At 51.0% G+C, this 22,689-nt stretch overlaps 1 protein-coding gene across 2 annotated transcripts; it reads left to right on the forward strand.

Moving 5' to 3' along the window:
* The first annotated feature begins 277 nt into the window (after nucleotides 1-277).
* Nucleotides 278-8,295, forward strand: IFI30 (IFI30 lysosomal thiol reductase). 2 transcript variants are annotated; one of them, XM_032170133.2, is made up of 8 exons: nucleotides 278-363; nucleotides 3,680-3,845; nucleotides 5,213-5,395; nucleotides 5,484-5,558; nucleotides 5,779-5,871; nucleotides 7,317-7,469; nucleotides 7,889-7,942; nucleotides 8,027-8,295. In XM_032170133.2, the coding sequence occupies exons 2-8, from the start codon at nucleotides 3,714-3,716 to the stop codon at nucleotides 8,087-8,089; spliced, it is 753 nt and encodes a 250-aa protein (XP_032026024.1). In that variant the 5' UTR covers nucleotides 278-363; nucleotides 3,680-3,713; the 3' UTR covers nucleotides 8,090-8,295. The 2 variants fall into 2 exon arrangements, with proteins under 2 accessions (XP_032026024.1, XP_032026023.1); XM_032170132.2 differs by having other exon boundaries at nucleotides 286-363; nucleotides 3,676-3,845.
* Nucleotides 8,296-22,689: the final 14,394 nt, after the last annotated feature.

Consider the following 22,689-nt stretch of genomic DNA (forward strand, 5'->3'; position numbering starts at 1 on the left):
GAACCCGGGAAATGGAGGTTGCAGTGAGCAGAGATCATGCCACTGCACTCCAGCCTGGGCAACAGAGGGAGACTCCTCCGTCTCAAAAAAATAAAAAACTGGTGAGCTGGCCCCAACCCCTCCTAGGAATCACAGCTCCCCGTACTGGTGTCGCCGCAGTGGCAAAGTTGCGACACTGCCCACGGCCCCTCCCTCTGATGCAGATTCAGGGCTTCTCTTCGATCATGTTGGGTTTTGATTCTGTTTTTCCTTGACTGCAAAACCCTCTTTCCTCTCCTCTTTTGGGACAAGAGCCCTGGTTTTCTACGCTGCCCTTGGCCACCACACTGCCTGCCCCACGAGCTGGGAGGCAGGTTTTGTACGGTACGTTGTTATTGATATGATATAAAACATCAAACGTCGTGGGTGATTCTGTTGTCAGTGACTGGGCTTCAGTACCACCTCTGCGTGTCGGGGACCCTGGTGTTTACGGGGGTCACAGCAGGTCGGGCCCGTGGGTTTAACTCCAAGCCCCTCTGAGACCCGACAACCCCTCCCTCCCCCAGTTTAGCTGCTGAAACCCAGAGAGGTTGGGGCAGTGCCCAAGGCCATACAGGAGAGAGATTCGAATCCTGAGATCTTGACTGCTCAGGGGACCCCAGACCCCATCCAGCCCCTCAAGTGCTTCCAAGCTGCTTCCCCCGCCCGCCACCCCCAAATTTGAATCCTGTCGCAGCCATCAGCTGTGTCATTGGGAAAGTTGTATCCCCTCCCTGATCCACAGCTTCCTCATTCATTGCCAAGTGGCGTCAAAAGTCACAACCCTCCCATGCCACAGGGAGGAGTCGCCCATGACTTTGATCTTCTCAAGGCATCGGCACCTCCAGCCAGCATTGGAGGCTCTTCTCTGACCTCTCCTCACCCACTCCCATGCACAGCCCGCCGGGTCCCAGGAGACGCTGAGCAGAAGCCCTGTGGGGTTTTTTGTGTTTCTTTTTAAAGAGTCAAGGTCTCGCTCTGTCACCCAGGCTGGAGCGCAGTTGTGCAAACACGGCTCGCGGCTCACAGCCTCAAGCTCCTCGTTCCCAGCCTCAAGCAGTCCTCCCATCTCAGCCTTCAGAGTCACTGGATTACGGGTGTGTGTCACCATGTCCAACTAATTATTTTTAAATTTTTTTAGAAACAAGATCTTGCCGAGTGCAGTGGTTCACACCTGTAATTCCAGCACTTGGGGAAGCCGAGACAGGCAGATCACTTGAGGTCGGGAGTTTGAGACCAGCCTGGCCAACATGGTAAAACCTGGTCTCCACTAAAAATACAAAAAAAAAATTAGCCAGTCATGGTGGCGCATGCCTGTAATCCCAGCTACTTTGGAGGCCGAGACAGGAGAATCAATTGAACCTGGGAGGTCAACGCTGCACCGAGCCAAGATCGCGCCACTGTACTCCAGCCTGGGTGACAGAGTGAGACTCTGTCTCAAGAAAAAAAAAAAAAAAAAGGTCTTGCCCTTTTCCGGGTGGGTCTCAAACTCCTGGCCTCCAGCGATCCTCCCGCCTCAGCCTCCCTGAGTCGCGTGAGCCACCACGCGTGGCCTTACGGCATCTTTGACCTGGACTCTTGTTTACCACCCTCCCCATCACACCCAGAATCCACACCCCCACTGCGACGTCCTTGTCCTTTCAGCCCTCCCCAACCCTGGGGCCTCGCTGTCCTTGTCTGTTCTGTACAGCCACCTCTCAAGGCCCAACAAGGCTGAACCTGGGGCAAGTGCATAAAGAAACCTCCACTCTGACCCAGTCTACTGCTGGGACCTTGGAACGGGAGCTGCCTCCCTTAGCCTCAGAGCCCCCTAGCCTTGCCAGGCACTGTCCCTGCCATGTGTCCTGTCTGGAGATAACCCATAAATAACTCCAGCCCAGATGGTGCCTCTCACTGCATAGGTGCTCACAGGAGAAAGGTTGCCATCTTCATGGCCCCAACTATGCTGAGCTGGGGGTGGAAGAGAATATCCTGTGTGGTCTCTAAAAACATTCAACCACTGGCTGTGTGTCCTTGGCAAAATAGCCTTCCCTCTCTGAGCAGCCACTTCTTTGTTACCAACTGGAGTCAGCAGCCCCTACCCCCAGCCCCAACTGGATGCTTCTGAGGGTTCAATGATAAAATGGGTTGTGGGCCCACTCTATGCCTGGCACCAAGCCAGAGAACAATACATTGTGGAGTTACATTTATGATTTCTTCCAATAGGGCTGGTGCCTGGTAACTACTGGAAAAATTGTAGCAATTATATTTATGGTTATTTCTTCAATCCCACCCGGCATAGAGTAAGCACCAAAGTTGGGGTGGTGAGTCTTGGGGAGCCTTTGCCAAGGGTTTGGTCGTCTGAGGGATGGGCTCGGGGACCATCCAGCCACTGGGACTTCAGAGAAACTCCAGCTCGCAAACCAGCTGCTGTGTGTATGGCCGGGGTCTTCCCCACAACTAGAGGGGGGCACAGCTGGGGACTCAGCTATATCTTCCAGCTGGGTTTGGGACATTTTCTTCCGTAGGATCCAGTGTGTCTTGCCCTGAATGTAAGGCCCTGCAGGGTCGGAATGTCTCAGTTATTCCCCTAACACTCCAGCCTCCATCTGGGCCTTTTTTCCAGGCTATTCTCTCTGCCTTCACTGTTGGGGCCACTGTCCTGTGTAGGCACCAAGGCCTGACCATGCCATCCGGAAGCCCCAGGCTGGGACAACTCTCCCCCACCTGCCTCTGAGCCCTCCATGGTGACTCTTGTTCCCCAAACCTTATCCTTCTCCCCATTACACAGAAGGGAAAGCTGAGGCTCTGTCACTCAAATCCAAAGCCAGGCAGACTCCAAGCCGCCCCACCCCTATCCCAGACAGCACAGCCTGCCTCTCTCCCCCATGGGCATCCCTTGAAGGCCAGGTTGCCCCCCACCCCCCACAAGCCTTGGACGATGAAAAGAAGGAAGGCCAGTTCTCTTCACCCCAAGGCAGAAGTGGGGCTGGGGGGGTACCCTAGAGAAATGACACGCCACTCCCTGCGCCAGCTTCTGCTTTCCGGCTTGGCTGTGGTCAAGCCTGAGTCAGTCCCACGGGACCACGGTGGGGGGGTCTGGAGCGTCGGGGTCAGGAGTTTGAGGGGGGAAGGGTTGAGGGGCAGGACGTGGGGGTTGGGTGTGAGGGAGGTCACAGGCGAGGCTGGAGGGAGGGGACCTGGCCACACAGGCCTTGCCCACTCTCAGGGGGCTGAATATTTCAGTTACTCCCCCAACACCCCAGCCTCCATCCCATCCCCAGCCTCCATCCGACGTTACCCCTGTTAGGTCACAGGCCCACTCTGAGAGTGGGTCTCCGGCCTCAAGTTCCCTAGCCGCCCCTAGAAGGTCTAGGGGTGCATGGAGACACCACCATTCCTCTCAGCCTCTCTGTGTCTGTCTCAAAGGCCCCACCTCACCTCCCCTAAAGGTACTCTTGCGCCAGGGCTCACATGCTTAGGCAGGGCTGATTGCCAAGGGGCCCAATGGCCTCGTGACTGGGGACCCAGCACCTGGCAGGGGTGGGGGTGGGACACTCAGAGGAAAGAGTGGAGGAGGGAGAGACGCTGGCCCGGGACCCGAGGGGTGTGGGCATCGGGAGGCGGGCCCGGGTTAGGGGCGGGACCGCCGCCTGGTTAAAGGCGCTCATTTCCCAGGCAGCCGCTGCAGCCGCCACACCTTTGCCCCTGCCGCGATGACCCTGTCGCCACTTCTGCTGTTCCTGCCACCGCTGCTGCTGCTGCTGGACGTCCCCACGGCGGCGGTGCAGGCGTCCCCTCTGCAAGCGTTAGACATTTTTGGGAATGGGCCACCAGTTAACTACAAGGTAGGGACGGCGACAGGGCGGGCAGGCTGGAGGGAACAGGCGCCCTGTCGGGGCACGCGGCTCCTTCTTTCTCCCCAGACTTCACAGGGGAAGACCAGTGCCCCGAGGGGACGCTGTCTCTGCCAGGTTCCTGGAAAAACCCTATTCAGTTCCCGGCACTGCGGCCACACTCCCTCCGTGCCGTTTCGCTTTCGCATCCCGCATCTGAGACACGCAGCTGCCTCCACCCGCCTAGTCCCGCCCAAGGGTTCATTGAGCGCCTACTGTGTACTTTTGGGGCAGGAGCTGGGTCTCCTTTTGTGGCCCAGGGCACAAGTTCAGCAGCTGGCCAAGGGCCGCCGGCATGCATTCTTGCTGCTACCCCTGATGCATTCGTTCCAGTCAGGGCAGGGCTCGCGTGTCTTTGGGACCTATTAGGCAGATTCCCTAGAGGCTGAGCGACTTGCTCACGGCTCCAGCGACGTGGGCCACCCGCCACTCCTCAGCTGAAGCCGGAAGTCAGCACCTATTAGGTGCCGCCTCTATTCAGTCGGACTTGGAAAGGGTTCACGTGGGTCCCTTGCTCAGTTCAGAGCCAAGGTCTCCAGGTGAAGTGACAAGAAATGAGCATGGGCCAAGGCCGGAGGCGGTGGCTCATGCCTGTAATCCCAGCACTTTAGGAGGCCAAGGTGGGTGGATCACCTGAGGTCAGGAGTTCGAGCCTGGCTAGCCTGGCCAACATGGTGAAACGCTGTCTCTACTAAAAATAGAAAAATTAGCCGTGTGGTGGCGGGCACCTGTAGTCCCAGATACTTGGGAGGCTGAGGCAGGAGAATCGCTTGAACTCAAGACGTGGAAGTTGCAGTGAGCCGAGATCACACCACTGCACTCCAGCCTGGGCGACAGAGACTCCCTCTCAAAAAAAAAAAGAAAAAGGTCAGGCTTGGCGTGGTGGCTCACGCCTGTAATCCCAATACTTTGGAAGGCTGAGGCAGGCCGATCACGAGGTCAGGAGTTCGAGACCATTCTGGCCAACATGGAGAAACCCTGTCTCTACAAAAAATACAAAAATTAGCTGGGTGTGGTGGCATGTGCCTATAATCCCAGCTACTCGGGAGGCTGAGGCAGGAGAATTGCTAGAACCAGGGAGTCGGATGTTGCAGTGAGCTGAGATTGCGCCACAGCACACCAGCCTGGCGACAGTGAGACTCCATCTCAAAAAAAAAAAAAAAAGTCTCAAAGTCAAGATTCCACCTGGCAAGTTCTGGAAGGCGTGCAAGATGAATTGTCTATCACAGCCCCCTTTCTACAAGACTACCAAGTGGGGTTCAGAGAAGTGGGGAACTGCCCAGGGCTACACCTGCCTCCCACCCCTTCCTAATCCACAGATGGGCAATCTATACCTGCGGGGGCCCCTGAAGAAGTCCAATGCACCACTTGTCAATGTGACCCTCTACTATGAAGCACTGTGCGGTGGCTGCCGAGCCTTCCTTATCCGGGAGCTCTTCCCAACATGGCTGATGGTCATGGAGATCCTCAATGTCACGCTGGTGCCCTACGGAAATGCACAGGTGCGTGGGCACTGGGGAAACTGAGGCACGTGGGCAGGGGGGCAGGGGACCCAGCCTACCAGCAGGCTCTCACCCTGCTGCCTTGCAGGAACAAAATGTCAGCGGCAGGTGGGAGTTCAAGTGCCAGCATGGAGAAGAGGAGTGCAAATTCAACAAGGTGGAGGTGAGCAGCCCCCAGGGCCCCACACAGGGGTGGGGGAAAACCGCCCCACGTACAGGAGGCAAATACAAGGATGCCAGTTCTGTCTTCTGCCTCGTGTGCTCCCATTTAATCACATCTTTATTCCCTATCTCCTGAGTGGGTACTGGTGATTATTACGAGAGGGTGTCAGGGTACCCTGGGCCCTCTTCATGCCCTCTCCTGCCCCCTCTCCAAACCCCAGGCCTGCGTGTTGGATGAACTTGACATGGAGCTAGCCTTCCTAACCATTGTCTGCATGGAAGAGTTTGAGGACATGGACAGAAGTCTGCCACTAGTGAGTGACGCCCCTCACTCCACACGAGGAGGGGGACAAGGGTGGTAACCTTCCCTGCATCCAGGCAGACCCAAATTCAAGTCCTAGCCCTGACCACTGCTGTTTGTGCAGCCCAGGAAAACAACTACCCTTCTTTATTTTATTTATTTTTTTATTTTTTGTTGAGACAGAGTCTTGCTCTGTCACCCAGGCTGGAGTGCAGTGGCACAATCCCAGCTCATTGCAACCTCCACCTCCAGGGTTCAAGTGATTCTCCAGCCTCAGCCACCTGAGTAGCTGGTATTACAGTTGTGTGCCACCATGCCCAGCTAATTTTTGTGTTTTTAGTAGAGACAGGGTTTCACCATGTTGGTCAGGCTTGTCTTGAACTCCTGACCTCGTGATCCGCCCGCCTTGGCCTCCCAAAGTGCTGGGATTACACGTGTGAGCCACCGCGCACCCAGCCCTTTTTTTTTCTTTTTTCTTTTTTTTTTTCTTTTTTTTTTTTTTGAGACAGGGTTTTGCTCTGTTGCCCAGGATGGAGTGCAGTGGTGCGATCTTGGCTGACTGCAACAACTGTCTCCTTGGTTTAAGTGATCCTCCTGCCTCAGCTTCCCCAGTAGCTGGGACTACAGGTGTGCACCACCATGCCCGGCTAATTTTTGTATTTTTAGTAGAGACAGTGTTCACCATGTTGGCCAGGCTGGTCTCAAACTCCTGACCTCAAGTGATCCGCCTGTCCCAGCCTCCCAAAGGATTACAGGTGTGAGCCACCACACCCGGCCCCAACCTCCCCTCTTGAAGCCTCCATCTCTGAATCAGGGGAATGAATGCAGGTCTCTTAGGAGCATGAGTGATCACGGAGGACTTACTGGAGGAGGCATTTCTGAGCTGGGCATAGAAGGATGACCAGGAATGTGCAGAGACACAGATGATGGGATGTGGAGATGATAGGACACACCCCACGTACTTCCCCAGGGGATTGTGAAGAATGATTCCCAGAGAAGTGACTCATTGGCTCCAATCATTTATTCATTCATCAAACATCTGGGTCACCCAAGAGGCCTCACCTAGTGACACCCTAGTCCTGCAGGGTTAGATCAGGGCTGAGAGAGTGGCAAGGAGAGGACACTGTGGAAGGAGGAGGAAGGGTGTTCCTGGCAGAGGGATCAGCCTGTGTGGAGGTCCTGAGTAAAGTGAGATACTATGGGGGTCAGAGGCAGTGGGTCTGGTCTTAGGGATGAAACCAAGGGAGCTAGGAGGCAGGAGCAGCCCAAGCCCTGCCTTAGGGGCCTCCACTCAAGCATGTATTGAGCACCTGCTGTTTGTGGGCATTGTCGCATTGCTGTGAAGCCAACTGTACCCTCTTCTCAGTGACGAAACAGGCTTGGCTCAGGGCTGGTGGGTGGGACCGTTGAGATAATGGGGAGGAAGCTGAGGCAACCCCCTGCTCCCCACCCACCCAGTGCCTGCAGCTCTACGCCCCAGGGCTGTCGCCAGACACTGTCATGGAGTGTGCAACGGGGGACCGCGGCATGCAGCTCATGCACGCCAATGCCCAGCGGACAGATGCTCTGCAGCCACCGCACAAGTATGTGCCCTGGGTCACCGTCAATGGGGTAAGAATCTTTTTGGCCCTCAGCTTGACACTCATAGTCCCATGGAGTCAGGGATGGACAAGACAGAGGGACCAGAGATAAAGGAGCCCAGGTGGAGGTTGCAGTGAGCCGAGATCGTGCCACTGCACTCCAGCCTGCGCGACAAGAGCAAAACTTGATAGCTTTGCATAGGGAAAAAGGGCATTGACGCTGGGGTTTTGAAAGGTGAGTAGGAGTCCATCAGGCAAAAAAATGTATGTATTAATTCGAAGTATTAAACATCCCTAGCCACCCCCGTTGGGAAAGATGTGCCACTGATTTGCGTGGCAGGAGGCGGAGGCCAGACTTGGGAATATGTGCAGCCGTTTCTGGACTGGAACCAGGGTGCATGGGTTGGGGTAGCTGCTGGGAATGTGCGACCCCTGTCTTGCTTTGTGCAGAAACCCTTGGAAGATCAGACCCAGCTCCTGACCCTTGTCTGCCAGTTGTACCAGGTAAGCTGGGAGGGGAGCAGTGGGATTCAGGTGGTGGGGGTAGGGTCTCCTTCCAGGACCCCAACTCGTGGCCTTCCCCTCCAGGGCAAGAAGCCGGATATCTGCCCTCCCTCAACCAGCTCCCTCAGGAGTGTCTGCTTCAAGTGATGGCCGGTGCGCTGCGGAGAGCTCATGGAAGGCGAGTGGGAACCTGGCTGCCTGCCTTTTTTTCTGATCCAGACCCTCGGCACCTGCTGCCCACTAACTGGAAGATTTCTATGCATCCCATGAAACCCAGATACACAAAATTCCACCCCATGATCAAGAATCTTGCTCCACTAAGAACGGTGCTAAAGTAAAACTAGTTTAATAAGCCCCTCTGGATGGTGTAATTCATTTGATAAGTCAGCCATTCCCCCTTCCCCAGGCCTGGCGAAACCTGCTCTCTACTAAAAATACAAAAATTAGCTGGGCGTGGTGGCGGGCGCCTGTAATCCCAGCTACTTGGGAGGCTGAGGCAGGAGAATTGCTTGAACTCGGCAGGCAGAGTTTGCAGTGAGCTGAAATTGCGCCACTGTGCTCCAGCCTGGGCGACAAGAGCAAAACTCCATCTCAAAATTTAAAAAAAGTGACTGGTTGTGACTGGGTGAGGTGGCTCATGTCTATAATTCCAGCGCTTTGGGAGGTCAAGGTAGGAGGACTGCTTGAGGACAGGAGTTTGAGACCAGCCTTGGCGTCATAGCAAGACCCTGTCTTTACAAAACATGAAAATAAAAAGAATTAGCAGGGTATGGCAGTGAGCAGCTGTGGTACTCGGGAGGCTGAGGCAGGAGGATCACTTGAGCACAGGAGGTCAAGGATGCAATGAGCCATAATTATGCCACTGCACTGCAGCCTGGGCCAGAGAGCAAGACTCTGCCTCTTTTTTTTTTTTTTTTTTTTTTTTTGAGATGGAGTTTCACTCTTGTTGCCCAGGCTAAAGGGAAACGCGTGATCTAGGCTCACCACAACCTCCACCTCTCCAGTTCAAGCGATTCTCCTGCCTCAGCCTCCTAAGTAGCTGGGATTATAGACACACCCACCACGCCCAACTAATTTTGTATTTTTTTTTTTTTTTTTTGAGACAGAGTCTTGCTCTGTCGCCCAGGCTGGAGTGCAGTGGCGCAATCTCGGCTCACTGCAAGCTCCGCCTCCCGGATTCACGCCATTCTGCTGCCTCAGCCTCTCCGAGTAGCTGGGACTACAGGCGCCCGCCACCACGCCCGGCTAATTTTTTGTATTTTTAGTAGAGACGGGGTTTCACCATGGTCTCGATCTCCTGACCTCGTGATCCGCCCGCCTCGGCCTCCCAAAGTGCTGGGATTACAAGCGTGAGCCACCACGCCCGGCCCTAATTTTGTATTTTTAGTAGAGACAGGGTTTCTCCATGTTGGTCAGGCTAGCCTGGAACTCCTGACCTCATGATCCATCTGTCTCGGCCTCCCAAAGTGCTGGGACTACAGGCGTGAGCCACCACACCCGGCCAAGACTCTGCCTTTTAAAAGAAAAAGAAAGGAAAGAACATGTTCAGTGTTGTATTTTTTCCTACTGATGGACTGGTCAAATCATAGATGTATATATTCTTCCTTCGAGGAAGTGAGGCTTAATTCCACTCCCTACAAATATCTTTATTTCTCTTTATTTTGAGATGGGGTCTAGCTGTGTTGCCCAGGCTGGTCTCAAACTCCTGGGCTCAAGCAGTCCTTCTTGAGGATCCTGAAGTGCTGCGATTATAGACATGAGCCAGTGTGCCGGGCCCTACAACCACCTTGATAGTGAACTGGATTTAGTAACTTGATTCCAAAGAGTAGAACAGGGAAAGTGAAAAAGAATACCCCAACTGTGCGCGGTGGCTCAAACCTGTAATCACAGCACTTTGGGAGGCTGAGGTGGGTGGATCACTTAAGGTCAGGAGTTCAAGACCAGCCTGGCCAACATGGCGAAATCCCGTCTCTACTAAAAATACAAAAATTAGGCTGGACGCGGTGGCTCACACCTGTAATCCCATCACTTTGGGAGGCCCAGGCAGCTAGATCACCTAAAGTCAGAAGTTCGAGACCAGCCTGGCGAACATGGCAAAACCCTGTCTCTACTAAAAAATACAAAAGTTGGCCGGGCGCTGTGGCTCACGCCTGTAATCTCAGCACTTTGGGAGGCCGAGACAGGTGGATCACAAGGTCAGGAGATCAAGACCATCCTAGCTAACACAGTGAAACCCTGTCTCTACTAAAAATACAAAAAACTAGCTGGGCGTGGTGGCAGGTGCCTGTAGTCCCAGCTACTCGGGAGGCTCAGGCAGGAAAATGGCGTGAACCCAGGAGACGGAGCTTGCAGTGAGCCGAGATCGCACCACTGCACTCCAGCCTGGGCGACAGAGCAAGACTAAAAAAAAAAAAAAAAAAAAAAATACAAAAGTTAGCCAGGCATGGTGGTGCACACCTATGATCCCAGCTACTCCAGAGGCTGAGATGGGAGAATGGCTTGAACCCAGGAGGCAGGGGTTGCAGTGAGCCGAGATCACCCCACTGCTCTCCAGCCTGGGCAACAGAGTGAGACCCCATCTCAAAACAAATAAATAAATAAAAATCATCAAGTAGCAAAGGTGGCATGTTTTGAGGTGGCACGTCCTGAACTTCCTCATTCCCTGGCCGAATTGGTGGTGGAGAGACATTCAGGGTAGAAGTTCTGAAGTAAGACATCTATAGAAGGGGTAGAAAAAGACAGATTAGAACAAATAGAAAGGAATAAATGTAAGCACACTATGCCAGATACTGTCGAATCTGTATCTTTGTCCTGAGAATAGGTTAGCTTGGTTACACACTTGTGTCTCATTTTATTTTATTTTATTTTATTTATTTATTTTTTGAGATGGAGTTTCGCTCTTGTTGCCCGGGCTGGAGTGCAATGGCACGATCGTGGTCTTGGCTCACCACAACCTCCATCTCCAGAGTTCAAGTGATTCTCTTGCCTCAGCCTCCCGAGTAGCTGGGATTACAGGCATGCGCCACCATGCCCAGATAATTTTTTTTTTTTTGCGACGGAGTGTTTCCCTCTTGTTGCCCAGGCTGGAGTGCAATGGCACGATCTCGGCTCACCACAACCTCTGCCTCCCAGGTTCAAGCAATTCTCCTGCTTCAGCCTCCCAAGTAGCTGGGATTACAGGCATGCACCACCATGCTCGGCTAATTTTTTGTATTTTTAGTAGAGACGGGGTTTCTCCATGTTGAGGCTGGTCTCGAACTCCTGACCTCAGGTGATCCGCCCGCCTCGGCCTCCCAAACTGCTGGGATTACAGGCGTGAGCCACCGTGCCAATTTTGTATTTTTAGTAGAGACGGAGTTTCACCATGTCGGCCAGGCTGGTCTCCAACTCCGGACCTCAAGTGATCTGCCTACCTCTGCCTCCCAAAGTGCTGGGATTACAGGCATGAGCCACTGCACCCAGCCTTGTGTCTCATTTTAGAAGGTGGTGGCTTAGGAGGGAGTTGGGAACCTATCTAAGTTAGGTCTCTAAATGGTGTGAGCAATCAGGCATTTAATGAGCATTTCTTCTTTCTCTCTCTCTGTCTCCCCACCCTCACTTTCCTTCCTCTTTTTTTTTTTTTTTTTTTTTTTTTTTTTTTTTGAGACAGAGTCTCGCTTTGTCACCCATGCTGGAAAGCAGTGGTGCGATCTCAGCTCACTGCAGCCTCCGCCTTCTGGGCTGAACCAGAGTAGCTGGGACTAAAGGCATATGCCACCACACCTAGCTAATTTTTTTTTTCCTTTGAGACGGGGTCTCACTGTGTCGCCCAGGCTGGAGTGCAGTGGCGCATTCTGAGCTCACTGCAACCTCCACCTCCCGGGTTCAAGAGATTCTCCTGCCTCAGCCTCCCAAGTAGCTGGGACTACAAGCGGGTGTTACCACGCCTGGCTAATTTTTTGTATTTTTAGTAGAGATGGGGTTTCATCGTGTTAGCCAGGATGGTCTCGATCTCCTGACCTCATGATCCTCTCGCCTCAGCCTCCTAAAGTGCTGGGATTACAGGCGCAAGCCACCGCGCCCGCCTCCCAGGTTCAAGTGATTCTCTTGCCTCCGCCTCTCAAGTAGCTGGGATTACAGGCACATGCCACCACACCCAGGTGATTTTTATATTTTTAGTAGAGACAGGGTTTCACCATTTGGGCTAGGCTGGTCTTGAACTCCTGACCTTGCGATCCACCCGCCTCGGCCTCTCAAAGTGCTGGGATTACAGGCGTAAGCCACTGCGCCCCACCCCAATTTACAAACAGATTTTGAAAACAATATTTAAGTGGGCATATTATAAAACATAATTATTGTTGAAAAGCTTATTTATAAGCTTTCATCTCACTTTCATTTAACTTACTTGTGTTCAACAATTATGCTTAATTACTCATGAACACTTCATAAAACATTGAAAAAATAATCATCATCTTAAGTTACTTTTCTTGTTGACAAATCAAATATCAAAAATCAAAGAAGCAAAGAACCTAAAAAAATAAATATATGGGGCGCAGCACCATGGCTCACACCTGTAATCCCAGCACTTTCGGAGGCCGTGGTGGGAGAATCACTGGAGACCAGGAGTTCAAGACCAGCCTGGCCAACATAGTGAGAACCCATCTCTATAAAAAATACAAAAATTGGCTGGGCTTGGTCGCTCATGCCTGTAATCCCAGCACTTTGGGAGACTGAGGCGGGCAGATCACCTGAGGTCGGGAGTTCAAGACCAGCCTGACCAACATGGAGAAACCCCATCTCCATTAAAAATACAACATTAGCCAGGTGTGGTGGTGGTAGTTCTAATCCCAGCTACTCGGGAGGCTGAAGCAGCAGAATCGCTTGAACCTGGGAGGCAGAGGTTGCGGTGAGCCGAAATCACACCACTGCACTCGAGCCTGGGGCAACAAGAGCAAAACTCAATCTCAAAAAAAAATTAGCCAGGCCTGGTGGCTCACACCTGTAATCCTAGCTACTCGGGAGGCTGAGGCATGAGAATCACTTGAACCTGGGAGGCTGCAGTGAGCTGAGATCATGCCACTGCACTCCAGCCTGGGCGACAGAGTAAGACCTTATCTCAAAAAATAACCATCCAAGCAACCAAAAAAAATTAAAAACCCACATATGGGTCTCTCCTTTACTTTTTAACATTAATTTACTGTCAGGCTTGACAGCCATTAAGCAAATCACCTTTTTTTTTTTTTTTTTTTTCCAGACAGGGTCTCACTCTGTCACCCAGACTGGAGTGCGGTGAAGTGACATCACAGCTAACTGCAACCCTCGCCTGCAGGGCTCAAGCGATCCTTCCACCCCAGCCTCCCGAGTATCTGGAACTACAGGCACGAGCCACAACACTCAGCTGATTTTCTATATTTTTGGTAGAGACAGCTTTTCACTATGTTACCCAGGCTGGTCTCAAACTCCTGGACTCAAGCAATCTGCCTGCCTTGGCCTCCCAGAGTGCTGGGATTAGAGTCATGAGCCACCGTGCCCACCCTCAATTCACTTTGTAAAATTTTTTTTATTTATTTTTTGAGACAGGGTCTTGTTCTGTCACCCAGGCTGGAGTGCAGTAATGTGATCATGACTCACTGCAACCTCCGCCTCCAGGGTATAGGTGATCCTCCCCACTCAGCCTCCCAAATAGCTGGGACGACAGGCGCGAGCCACGAGCCATCTTTTTTTTTTTTTTTTTTTTTTTTTTTTTTTGCAGAGATGGGGTTTTGCCATGTTGCCCAGGCTGTTCTTGAACTCCTGGCTTCAAATGACCTACCTCCATCAGCCTCCCAAAGTGCTGGGATGGATGACAGATCTGAGCCACCACCCGGCCAAGCAATTCACTTTTATTGCATGTATTGTTCTTAGGTTTAATTTACAGTTTTACAGTTTACACTTTTATAATCTTCAACATCTAAAGATAACATAAGCCTGTTTGACTAGTCTTAATTTACATAAGCAAATGTGGTTTTCTAAAGTCAATGAAACAGAGCTCCTTTACAAATTAATCTTTAGGAATTCCATCAAGAGGGAGAAAGTGTTACATAACATATATATATAAACATAAATAGGTGCAGTCAGAGATCTTATAGCTTTCATTTTAAAATTATAGCTGTGAGACAAGTGTGATAATACAAAACTCACTAGTTTTTTTTTTTTTTTTTTGAGACCAAGTCTCGCTCTGTCGCCCAGGCTGGAGTGCAGTGGCGCGATCTCGGCTCACTGCAAGCTCCGCCTCCCGGGTTCACGCTATTCTCCTGCCTCAGCCTCCCAAGTAGCTGGGACTACAGGTGCCCGCCACCACGCCCGGCTAATTTTTTGTATTTTTAGTAGAGACGGGGTTTCACCGTGTTAGCCAGAATGGTCTCGATCTCCTGACCTCGTGATCCGTCCGCCTTGGCCTCCCAAAGTGCTGGGATTACAGGCTTGAGCCACCGCACCCAGCTAAAACTCACTAGTTTTAAAAAAAATGGTGGAGCCGGGCACAGTGGCTCGCACCTGTAATCCTAGCACTTTGAGAGGCCGAGGCAGGCAGATCATTTGAGGCCAGGGAGTTCAAGACCAGCCTGGGCAACATGGAGAAGCCCCATCTCTACTAAAAATACAAAAATTAGCCAGGCGCAGTGGCTCACGCCCATAATCCCAGTACTTTGGGAGGCTGAGGCGGGCTGATCACCTGAGGTTGGGAGTTCAAGACCAGCCTGACCAACATGGAGAAATCCTGTCACTACCAAAAATACAAAATTAGCCAGGTGTGGTGGCACATACCTGTAATCCCAGCTACTAGGGAGGCTGAGGCAGGAGAATCACTTAAACCCAGAAGGCAGAGGTTGCAGTGAGCTGAGATCATGTCACTGCATTCCACTCTGGGTGACAGAGAAGTAAGTAAGATCCAGTTTGTCTCTGCAGATGAAATGAGTTAAGATTACCTACTCAGGGGCCAGGCGCGTTGGCTCAAGCCTGTAATCCCAGCACTTTGGGAGGCCGAGGTGGGCGGATCACGAGGTCAGGAGATCGAGACCATCCTGGCTAACATGGTGAAACCACGTCTCTACTAAAAATACAAAAAATTAGCTGGGTGCGGTGGCAGGCGCCTGTAGTCCCAGCTACTCGGGAGGCTGAGGCAGGAGAATGGCGTGAATCCGGGAGGCGGAGCTTGCAGTGAGCCAAGATCGCGCCACCGCACTCCAGCCTCGGTGACAGAGTGAGACTCTGTCTCAAAAAAAAAAAAAAAAAAAATTTTCACTTGCCAGTTGGTTTCCAAATTGCCCTCTGAGAACACAGTTCTGATCCATTGCAGGGGAGCCCCAGATTTTGGGCTTAGCCCAGGAGGGCTCTTGGCTTCTTCTAGAAAAGTATCCAAGGGTGACCTGGTGGTATTATACAGCATCTTTTTTTTTTTTCCCCTGAAAGAGTCTTGCTCTGTTGCCCAGCCTGGAGTGCAGTGATGTGATCATAGCTCACTGCAGTCTCCAAATCCTGGGCTCAAGAATCCCCTTTGCCTCAAACTTCTGAGTAGCTGAGACTACAGGCATGTACTACCTACCCAAGCTAATTTTTTAAATTTTTGTGGAGATAGGGTCTTGCTAAGTTGCCCAAGCTGGTCTCAAACTCCTGAGCTCTAGTGATCTTCCTGCTTCAGCCTCTCGAAGTGCTGGGATCACAGGTGTGAGCCATAATCCCAGCCTAGTAAGAATTCGTCCTTTTCATTTTTTTTTTTTTTTTTTTGAGACGGAGTCTGGCTCTGTTGCCCAGGCTGGAGTGCAGTGGTGCTTTCTTGGCTCACTGCAACCTCCATTTCCCAGGTTCAAGCAATTCTTCTGCCTCAGCCTCCCGATTAGCTGGGATTACAAGTGCCTGCCACTATACCTGGATAATTTTTTTGTATTTTTAATAGAGACGGGGTTTCACCATGTTGGCCAGGCTGGTCTTGAACTCCTGACCTCAGGTGATCCACCCACCTCGGCCTCCCAAAGTGCTGGGATTACAGGTGTGAGCCACCGTGCCAGCCTTTTTTTTTTTTTTTTTTCTTTTTGAGACAAAATCTCACTCTGTTGCCCAGGCTGGAGTTCAGTGGTGCTATCTCAGCTCACTGAAACCCCAGCTTCCCAGGTTTCAGTGATTCTCGTGCCTCAGACTCCCGAGTAACTGGGACTACAGGCACACACCACCACACTCAGCTAATTTTGCTATTTTTTGGTAGAGATGGGGTTTCACCGTGTTGGCCAGACTGGTCTTGATCTCCTGACCTCAAGTAATCCACCCACCTCAGCCTCTCAAAAAGCTGGGATTACAGGCATGAGCCACCGCGTCCGGCCGAATTCTTACTTTGCATTGGCTTAGTCAGGTCCCAGCATTTCTCCCCTGCAGACCCCAGAGGGAGCAGATTTTCCCAGCCAGTTGTAGCCCATCCTCATCACCAGAAACTAGCAGGGCTAGAGCTTTCCTCCTCTCTCTGGTGTCTGGCTCAGACTGACAGACAGATTAACAAAACAATAGCACACAAAGCTTATTCATTGTAGATGGGAGCCCTCACGAGAAAAATGGAGACAGAAAAAAGTAATTAGACCTAAGTGTTTGTTTTGAGACAGGGTCTTGCTGTGTCATCCAGGCTGGAGTGCAGTAGCGTGATCACAGCTCACTGAAGCCTTGACCTCTCAGGCCCAAGCAATCCTCCTCTCTCAGCCTCCCAAGTAGTTGGGACTAGAGTTGCACACCACCACCCCACCTGGCTAATTTTTTAAAAATTTTGGCCGGGCACGGTAGCTCATGCCTGTAATCCTAGTACTTTGTGAGGCAGAGGCTGGGGGATCACCTGAGGTCAGGAGTTCAAGACCAGCCTGGTCAACATGGTGAAACCCCGTCTCTAGTAAAAATACAAAAATTAGCCAGGCATGGTGGTGGGCGCCCATAATCCTAGCTACTTGGGAGGCTGAGGCAGGAGAATCACTTGAACCCGGGAGGCGGAGGTTGCAGTGAGCCGAGATCGCGCCACTGCACTCCAGCCTGGGCAACAGAGTGAGACTCCTTCTCAAAAATAAATAAAAAAATAAAAAGGAAGATCACAGAGCCCTTCTGGACCGGCCGCGGTGGTTCGTGCCTGTAATCCTAGAATTTTGGGAGGCTGAGGAGGGCAGATAACTGAGGTCAGGGGATCAAGACCAGCCAGACCAACATGGCAAAACCCTGTCTCTATTAGAAATACAAAAATTAGCCAGCCATGGTGGTACATGCCTGTAATCCCAGATACTTGGAAGGCTGAGACAAGAGAATCACTTGAACCCGGGAGGTGGAGGTTGCAGTGAGCCAAGATCGTGCCACTGCACTCCAGACTGGGCAACACAGTGAGACTCTATCTCAGAAAAATAAAAAGAAGAGCCCTTCTTGCATCTACTGTTTGCAAGTGTTTAACTCAAAATTCTCAATATCAATATGCCAAAGTTGTATGCTGGTATGTTATGGGTGACATGTCCTGAACACTATCAACAGAAACATACAAAAATGACAGCCAGGTATCAAAAGCTGCTCTTCCTGGGAAGCAATAAAGTATCTTTTGTTTTTCTGTTTTTGAGACAGAGCCTGGCTCTGTCACCCAGGCTGGACTGCAATGACAAGATCTCGGCTCACTGCAACCTTTGCCTCCCAGGTTCAAGTGATTCTCCTGCCTCAGCCTCCCATGTAGCTGGGATTACAGGCACCTGCCATCATGCCCGGCTGATTTTTGTATTTTTAGTAGAGACGGGGTTTCACTATGTTGGCCAGGCTGGTCTTGAACTCCTGACATCAGGTGATCCGCCTGCCTTGGCCTCCCAAAGTGATGGAATTACAGCCATGACCCACCGCTCCCAGCCCCATAAATTCTCTTAATTTTATTTTTTATTTTACTTTTTGAGGCAGGGTCTCGCTCTGTTATCCAGGCCAGAGTGTAGCGTCACCATCTCAGCCAGCTGAAGCCTCAGCCTCTGGGACTCAAGCGATCCTCCCACGTCAGCCTCTCAAGTAGCTGGGACTACAGGTGTGCGCCATTGTACCCGGATAATTTTGTTATCCGGTTTTACCATGTTACCTGGTCTTACCGTGTTGCCCAGGCTGATCTCCAACTCCTGACCTCAAGAGATCCTCCTGCATCCAGGTCCCAAATGGTAGGATTACAGGCATAAGCCACCAAGCCCGGCCAAGCAATATATATACATATATATGTATTTTTTTTTTCTTTTTTTTTGAGACTAAATCTCGTTCTATCGCCCAGGCTGGAGTGCAATAGCATGATCTCGGCTCACCGCAACCTCCGCCTCCCAGGTTCAAACGATTCTCCTGCCTCAGCCTCCATGTAGCTCAGATTACAGACATGCACCACCACACCTAGCTAATTTTTGTATTTTTAGTAGAGATGGGGTTTTGCCATGTTGGCCTGACTGGCCTCGAAGTCCTGACCTCAAGTGACCCACCCGCCCCAGCCTCCCAAAGTGCTTGGATTACAGGCGTGAGCCACCGCGCCCGGCCAATAAATTCTTAATTTATCCACCATTGTCTCTCAGCAACCAGTAATCCATTTATAGATTACCAAATGGTCAGATCAATGTCAAACAAAACTAGGGGAGACCACTGTTTTGGACTGAGCTCCTGCACTAGGCACCAACAGACCAGATGAAACCAGAATGGAGTCACTTGTGCTAAGTGCCATGTAATCAAACTGAAACTTTGAGGAAGCAGACATATCCTAAACAGATCAGTTTTTTATTTTTTAAAAAAATATTTGTTTTGTAGAGATGAGGTTCTGGCCAAGTTGCCCAGGCTGGTCTTGAACTCCTGGCCTCAAGCGATCCTCCTGCCTCAGCCTCCCAAGGTGCTGGTATTATAGTCATGGTCCACTGTGCCCAGCTGTCTTTCTTAAAAATAGATTTTAGGCTGGGCGCGGTGGCTCACGCTTGTAATCCCAGCACTTTGGGAGGCCGAGGCGGGCGGATCACGAGGTCAGGAGATCGAGACCACGGTGAAACCCTGTCTCTACTAAAAATATAAAAAAAAAAATCAGCCGGGCGTGGTGGCGGGCGCCTGTAGTCCCAGCTACTCAGAGAGGCTGAGGCAGGAGAATGGCGTGAACCCGGGAGGCGGAGCTTGCAGTGAGCCGAGATCGCGCCACTGCACTCCAGCCTGTACCTGAATTAGCCCAATAAGGAAGTCCCCTCTGCTTTAACACTTTCCAAAAAAAGTAACCTGAAGTTAATCAGGTTTTTCTTTTTCTTTCTTTCCTTTTTTTTTTTTTTTGAGACGGAGTCTTGCTCTGTCGCCCAGGCTGGAGTGCAGTGGCGCAATCTCGGCTCACTGCAAGCTCCGCCTCCCGGGTTCACGCCATTCTCTTGCCTCAGCCTCTCCGAGTAGCTGGGACTACAGGCGCCCGCCACCACGCCCGGCTAATTTTTTTTTGTATTTTTAGTAGAGACGGGGTTTCACCGTGGTCTCGATCTCCTGACCTCGTGATCCGCCCGCCTCGGCCTCCCAAAGTGCTGGGATTACAAGCATGAGCCACCGCGCCCAGCCTCTTTCCTTTTTTTTTTTGAGATGGAGTCCAGCTCTGTTGCCGGGCTGGAGTGCAAGTGGCACGATCTTGGCTCACTGCAACCTCCACCTCCCCAGGTTCAGGCGATTCTCCTGCCTCAGCCTCCCAAGAAGCTGGGATTACACGCATCTGCTGCCATGCCCAGCTAATTTTTGTATTTTTAGTAGAGACAAGGGTTTCACCATATTGGCCAGGATGGTCTTAATCTCCTGACCTCATGATCTGCCCACCTCGGCCTCCCAAAGTGCTGGGATTACAGGCATGAGCCACTGTGCTGGCCTTTTTTTTTTTTTTTTTTTAAGATATTCGGTGGTTATGGATTGGAAGAATCAATATTGTCAAAATGTCCATACTACACAAAGCAACCTACAGATTCAATGCAATTTCCATCAAAATACAATACCAATGACATTCTTCACACAAAACAGAAAGAACAGTTCTAAAAAACAGTCCTAAATTTATATGAAATCACAAAAGACCATGAATAGCCAAAACTATCCTGAGGAAACAGAACAAAACTGGAGGAATCCCATTACCCAACATTCAATTATACTATAGATCTACAGTAACAAAAACAGCATAGTACCAGCACAAAAACAGACACATACACAAATGGAACAGAATGGAGAACCCAGAAACAAATCCATACATCTACATTGAATTCTTTTTTATTATTATTATAATTTAAGTTCTGGGATCCATGTGCAGAACGTGCAGAAGGTGCAGGTTTGTTACATAGGTATACACGTGCCATGGTGGTTTGCTGCACCCATCAACCGGTCATCTACATTGGATATTTCTCCTAATGCTGGCCGGGCGCGGTGGCTCACGCTTGTAATCCCAGCACTTTGGGAGGCCGAGGCGGGCGGATCACGAGGTCAGGAGATCAAGACCATCCTGGCTAACACAGTGAAACCCCGTCTCTACTAAAAATACAAAAAATTAGCCAGGCGTGGTGGCGGGCGCCTGTAGTCCCAGTTAACTCGGAGAGGCTGAGGCAGGAGAACGGCGTCAATCTGGGAGGCAGAGCTTGCAGCGAGCCGAGATCGCGCCACTGCACTCCAGCCTGGGTGACAGAGTGAGACTCCATCTCAAAAAAAAAAAAAAAAGATATTTCTCCTAATGCTATCCCTCCCCTATCGCACCCTCTGGCAGGTCCCGGAATGTGATGATGGTCCCCTCCCTGTGTCCATGTGTTCTCATTGTTCAACTCCCACTTTCTTTTTTTTTTTTTTTGAGACAGATTCTGGCTCTGTCACCCAGGCTGGAGTGCAGTGGCGCAATCTCGGCTCACTGCAGCCTCTGCCTCCAGGGTTCAAGCAACTCCCCTGCCTCACCCTCCGGAGTAGCTGGAATCACAGGTGGGGGCCACCACACCCAGTTGTTTGTTTGTTTGTTTGTTTGTTTGTTTGTTTGTTTGTTTATTTATTTATTTATTGTGGGCGGCAAGCCACCCAGGCACCGAGGCAAGAGACTGAGGACATGAGCTGTTCCAGTATGATAAAATATAAAATAAGAATAGTTATACCAGATATAGATCTCAGATATGATTATATATGAATATCATAATCATTAGTTTGTAGCAATTGCTCTTTATTCCAATATTATAATAATCCTCGCTCTATAATCATAACCTAGGAAAAACCAGGCCATACAGAGATAGGAGCTGAGGGGACATAGTGAGGTGTGACCAGAAGACAAGAGTGCGAGCCTTCTGTTATGCCCAGACAGGGCCACCAGAAGGGCTCCTTGGTCTAGCAGTGACGCCAGCGTCTGGGAAGATGCCCGTTGCCAGGCGGACCATGGTCTAGCGGTAGCAAAAGGTGTCAAGGAACAACACCTGCTACTTAGCAGACCGGGAAAGGGAGTCTCCTTTTCCCCCGGGGAGTTTAGAGAAGACTCTGCTCCTCCACCTCTTGTGGAGGGCCTGACACCAGTCAGGCTTGCCCACAGTTATCCAGAGGCCTAACCGTCTCCCTGTGATGCTGTGCTTCAGTGGTCACGCTCCTAGTCTGCCTTCATGTTCCATCCTGTACACCTGGCCCTGCCTTCTAGATAGCAGTAGTAAATTAGTGAAAGTACTAATAGTCTCTGATATGTAGAAATAATGGCGTAAGCTGTCTTTCTCTTTGTCTCCTCTCTCTCTCTGCCTCTGCTGCCAGGCAGGGAAGGGCCCCCTGTCCAGTGGACACGTGACCCACGTGACCTTACCTATCATTGGAGAAGACTCACATTCTTTACCCTGCCCCTTTTGCTTTGTATCCAATAAATAACAGCGCAGCCAGATATTTGGGGCCACTACCGGTCTCCGTGCATTGGTGGTAGTGGTCCCCCGGGCCCAGCTGCCTTTTCTTTTATCTCTTTGTCTTGTGTCTTTATTTCTACACTCTCTCGTCGCCGCACACAGGGAGAGACCCACCAACCCTGTGGGGCTGGTCCCTACAATTTATTTATTTATTTATTTTTTGAGACGGAGTCTCACTCTGTTGCCAGGCTGGAGTGCAGTGGTGTGATCTCGACTCACTGCAACCTCCACCTCCCGGGTTCAAGCGATTCTCCTGCCTCAGCCTCTTGAGTAGCTGGGACGACAGGCGCGTGCCACCATGCCCAGCTCATTTTTGTATTTTTAGTAGAAATGGTGTTTCACCGTGTTGACCAGATTGGTCTCAATCACTTGGCCTCGTGATTCGGACGCCTCAGCCTCCCTAAGTACTGGGATTACAGGACTGAGCCACCTCGCCCAGCACTGATCAGGTTTTTTTTGTATTGTTCTATTTGTCCCACTTTACGAAACTCATTGTTCTCCTATTGCCCAGGGGCACGTGTCATTTTACCAATTCTCAGTAACTCATGCCTGTAATACCAGCACTTTTGGACGCCAAAGTGGGCGGATTGCTTCAGTCCGGTTCAAGGCTAGCCTGGGCAACATAGTGAGACCCTGTCTCTACTAAAGAGGAAAAAAAACAAAACCTCTCTTTAAATAAAAGTTTTAAATTGGGGGAAGGAAGGGGAAGACCCTGTCTCAAAAAACAAAAACAAAAAAAATCAGAAAACCCTGAAGGGTGTCCTCTGACTGGGCAAATTTTTGTCGTAAAAAGCCATATTGGAGGCTGGGCATGGTGGCTCACTCGTGTAATCCCAGCACTTTGGAGGCCGAGGCAGGTGGATCACT

This window comes from Hylobates moloch, unplaced genomic scaffold (genome assembly GCF_009828535.3).
Source record: "Hylobates moloch isolate HMO894 unplaced genomic scaffold, HMol_V3 SCAFFOLD_12, whole genome shotgun sequence".
NCBI lineage: Eukaryota > Metazoa > Chordata > Mammalia > Primates > Hylobatidae > Hylobates > Hylobates moloch.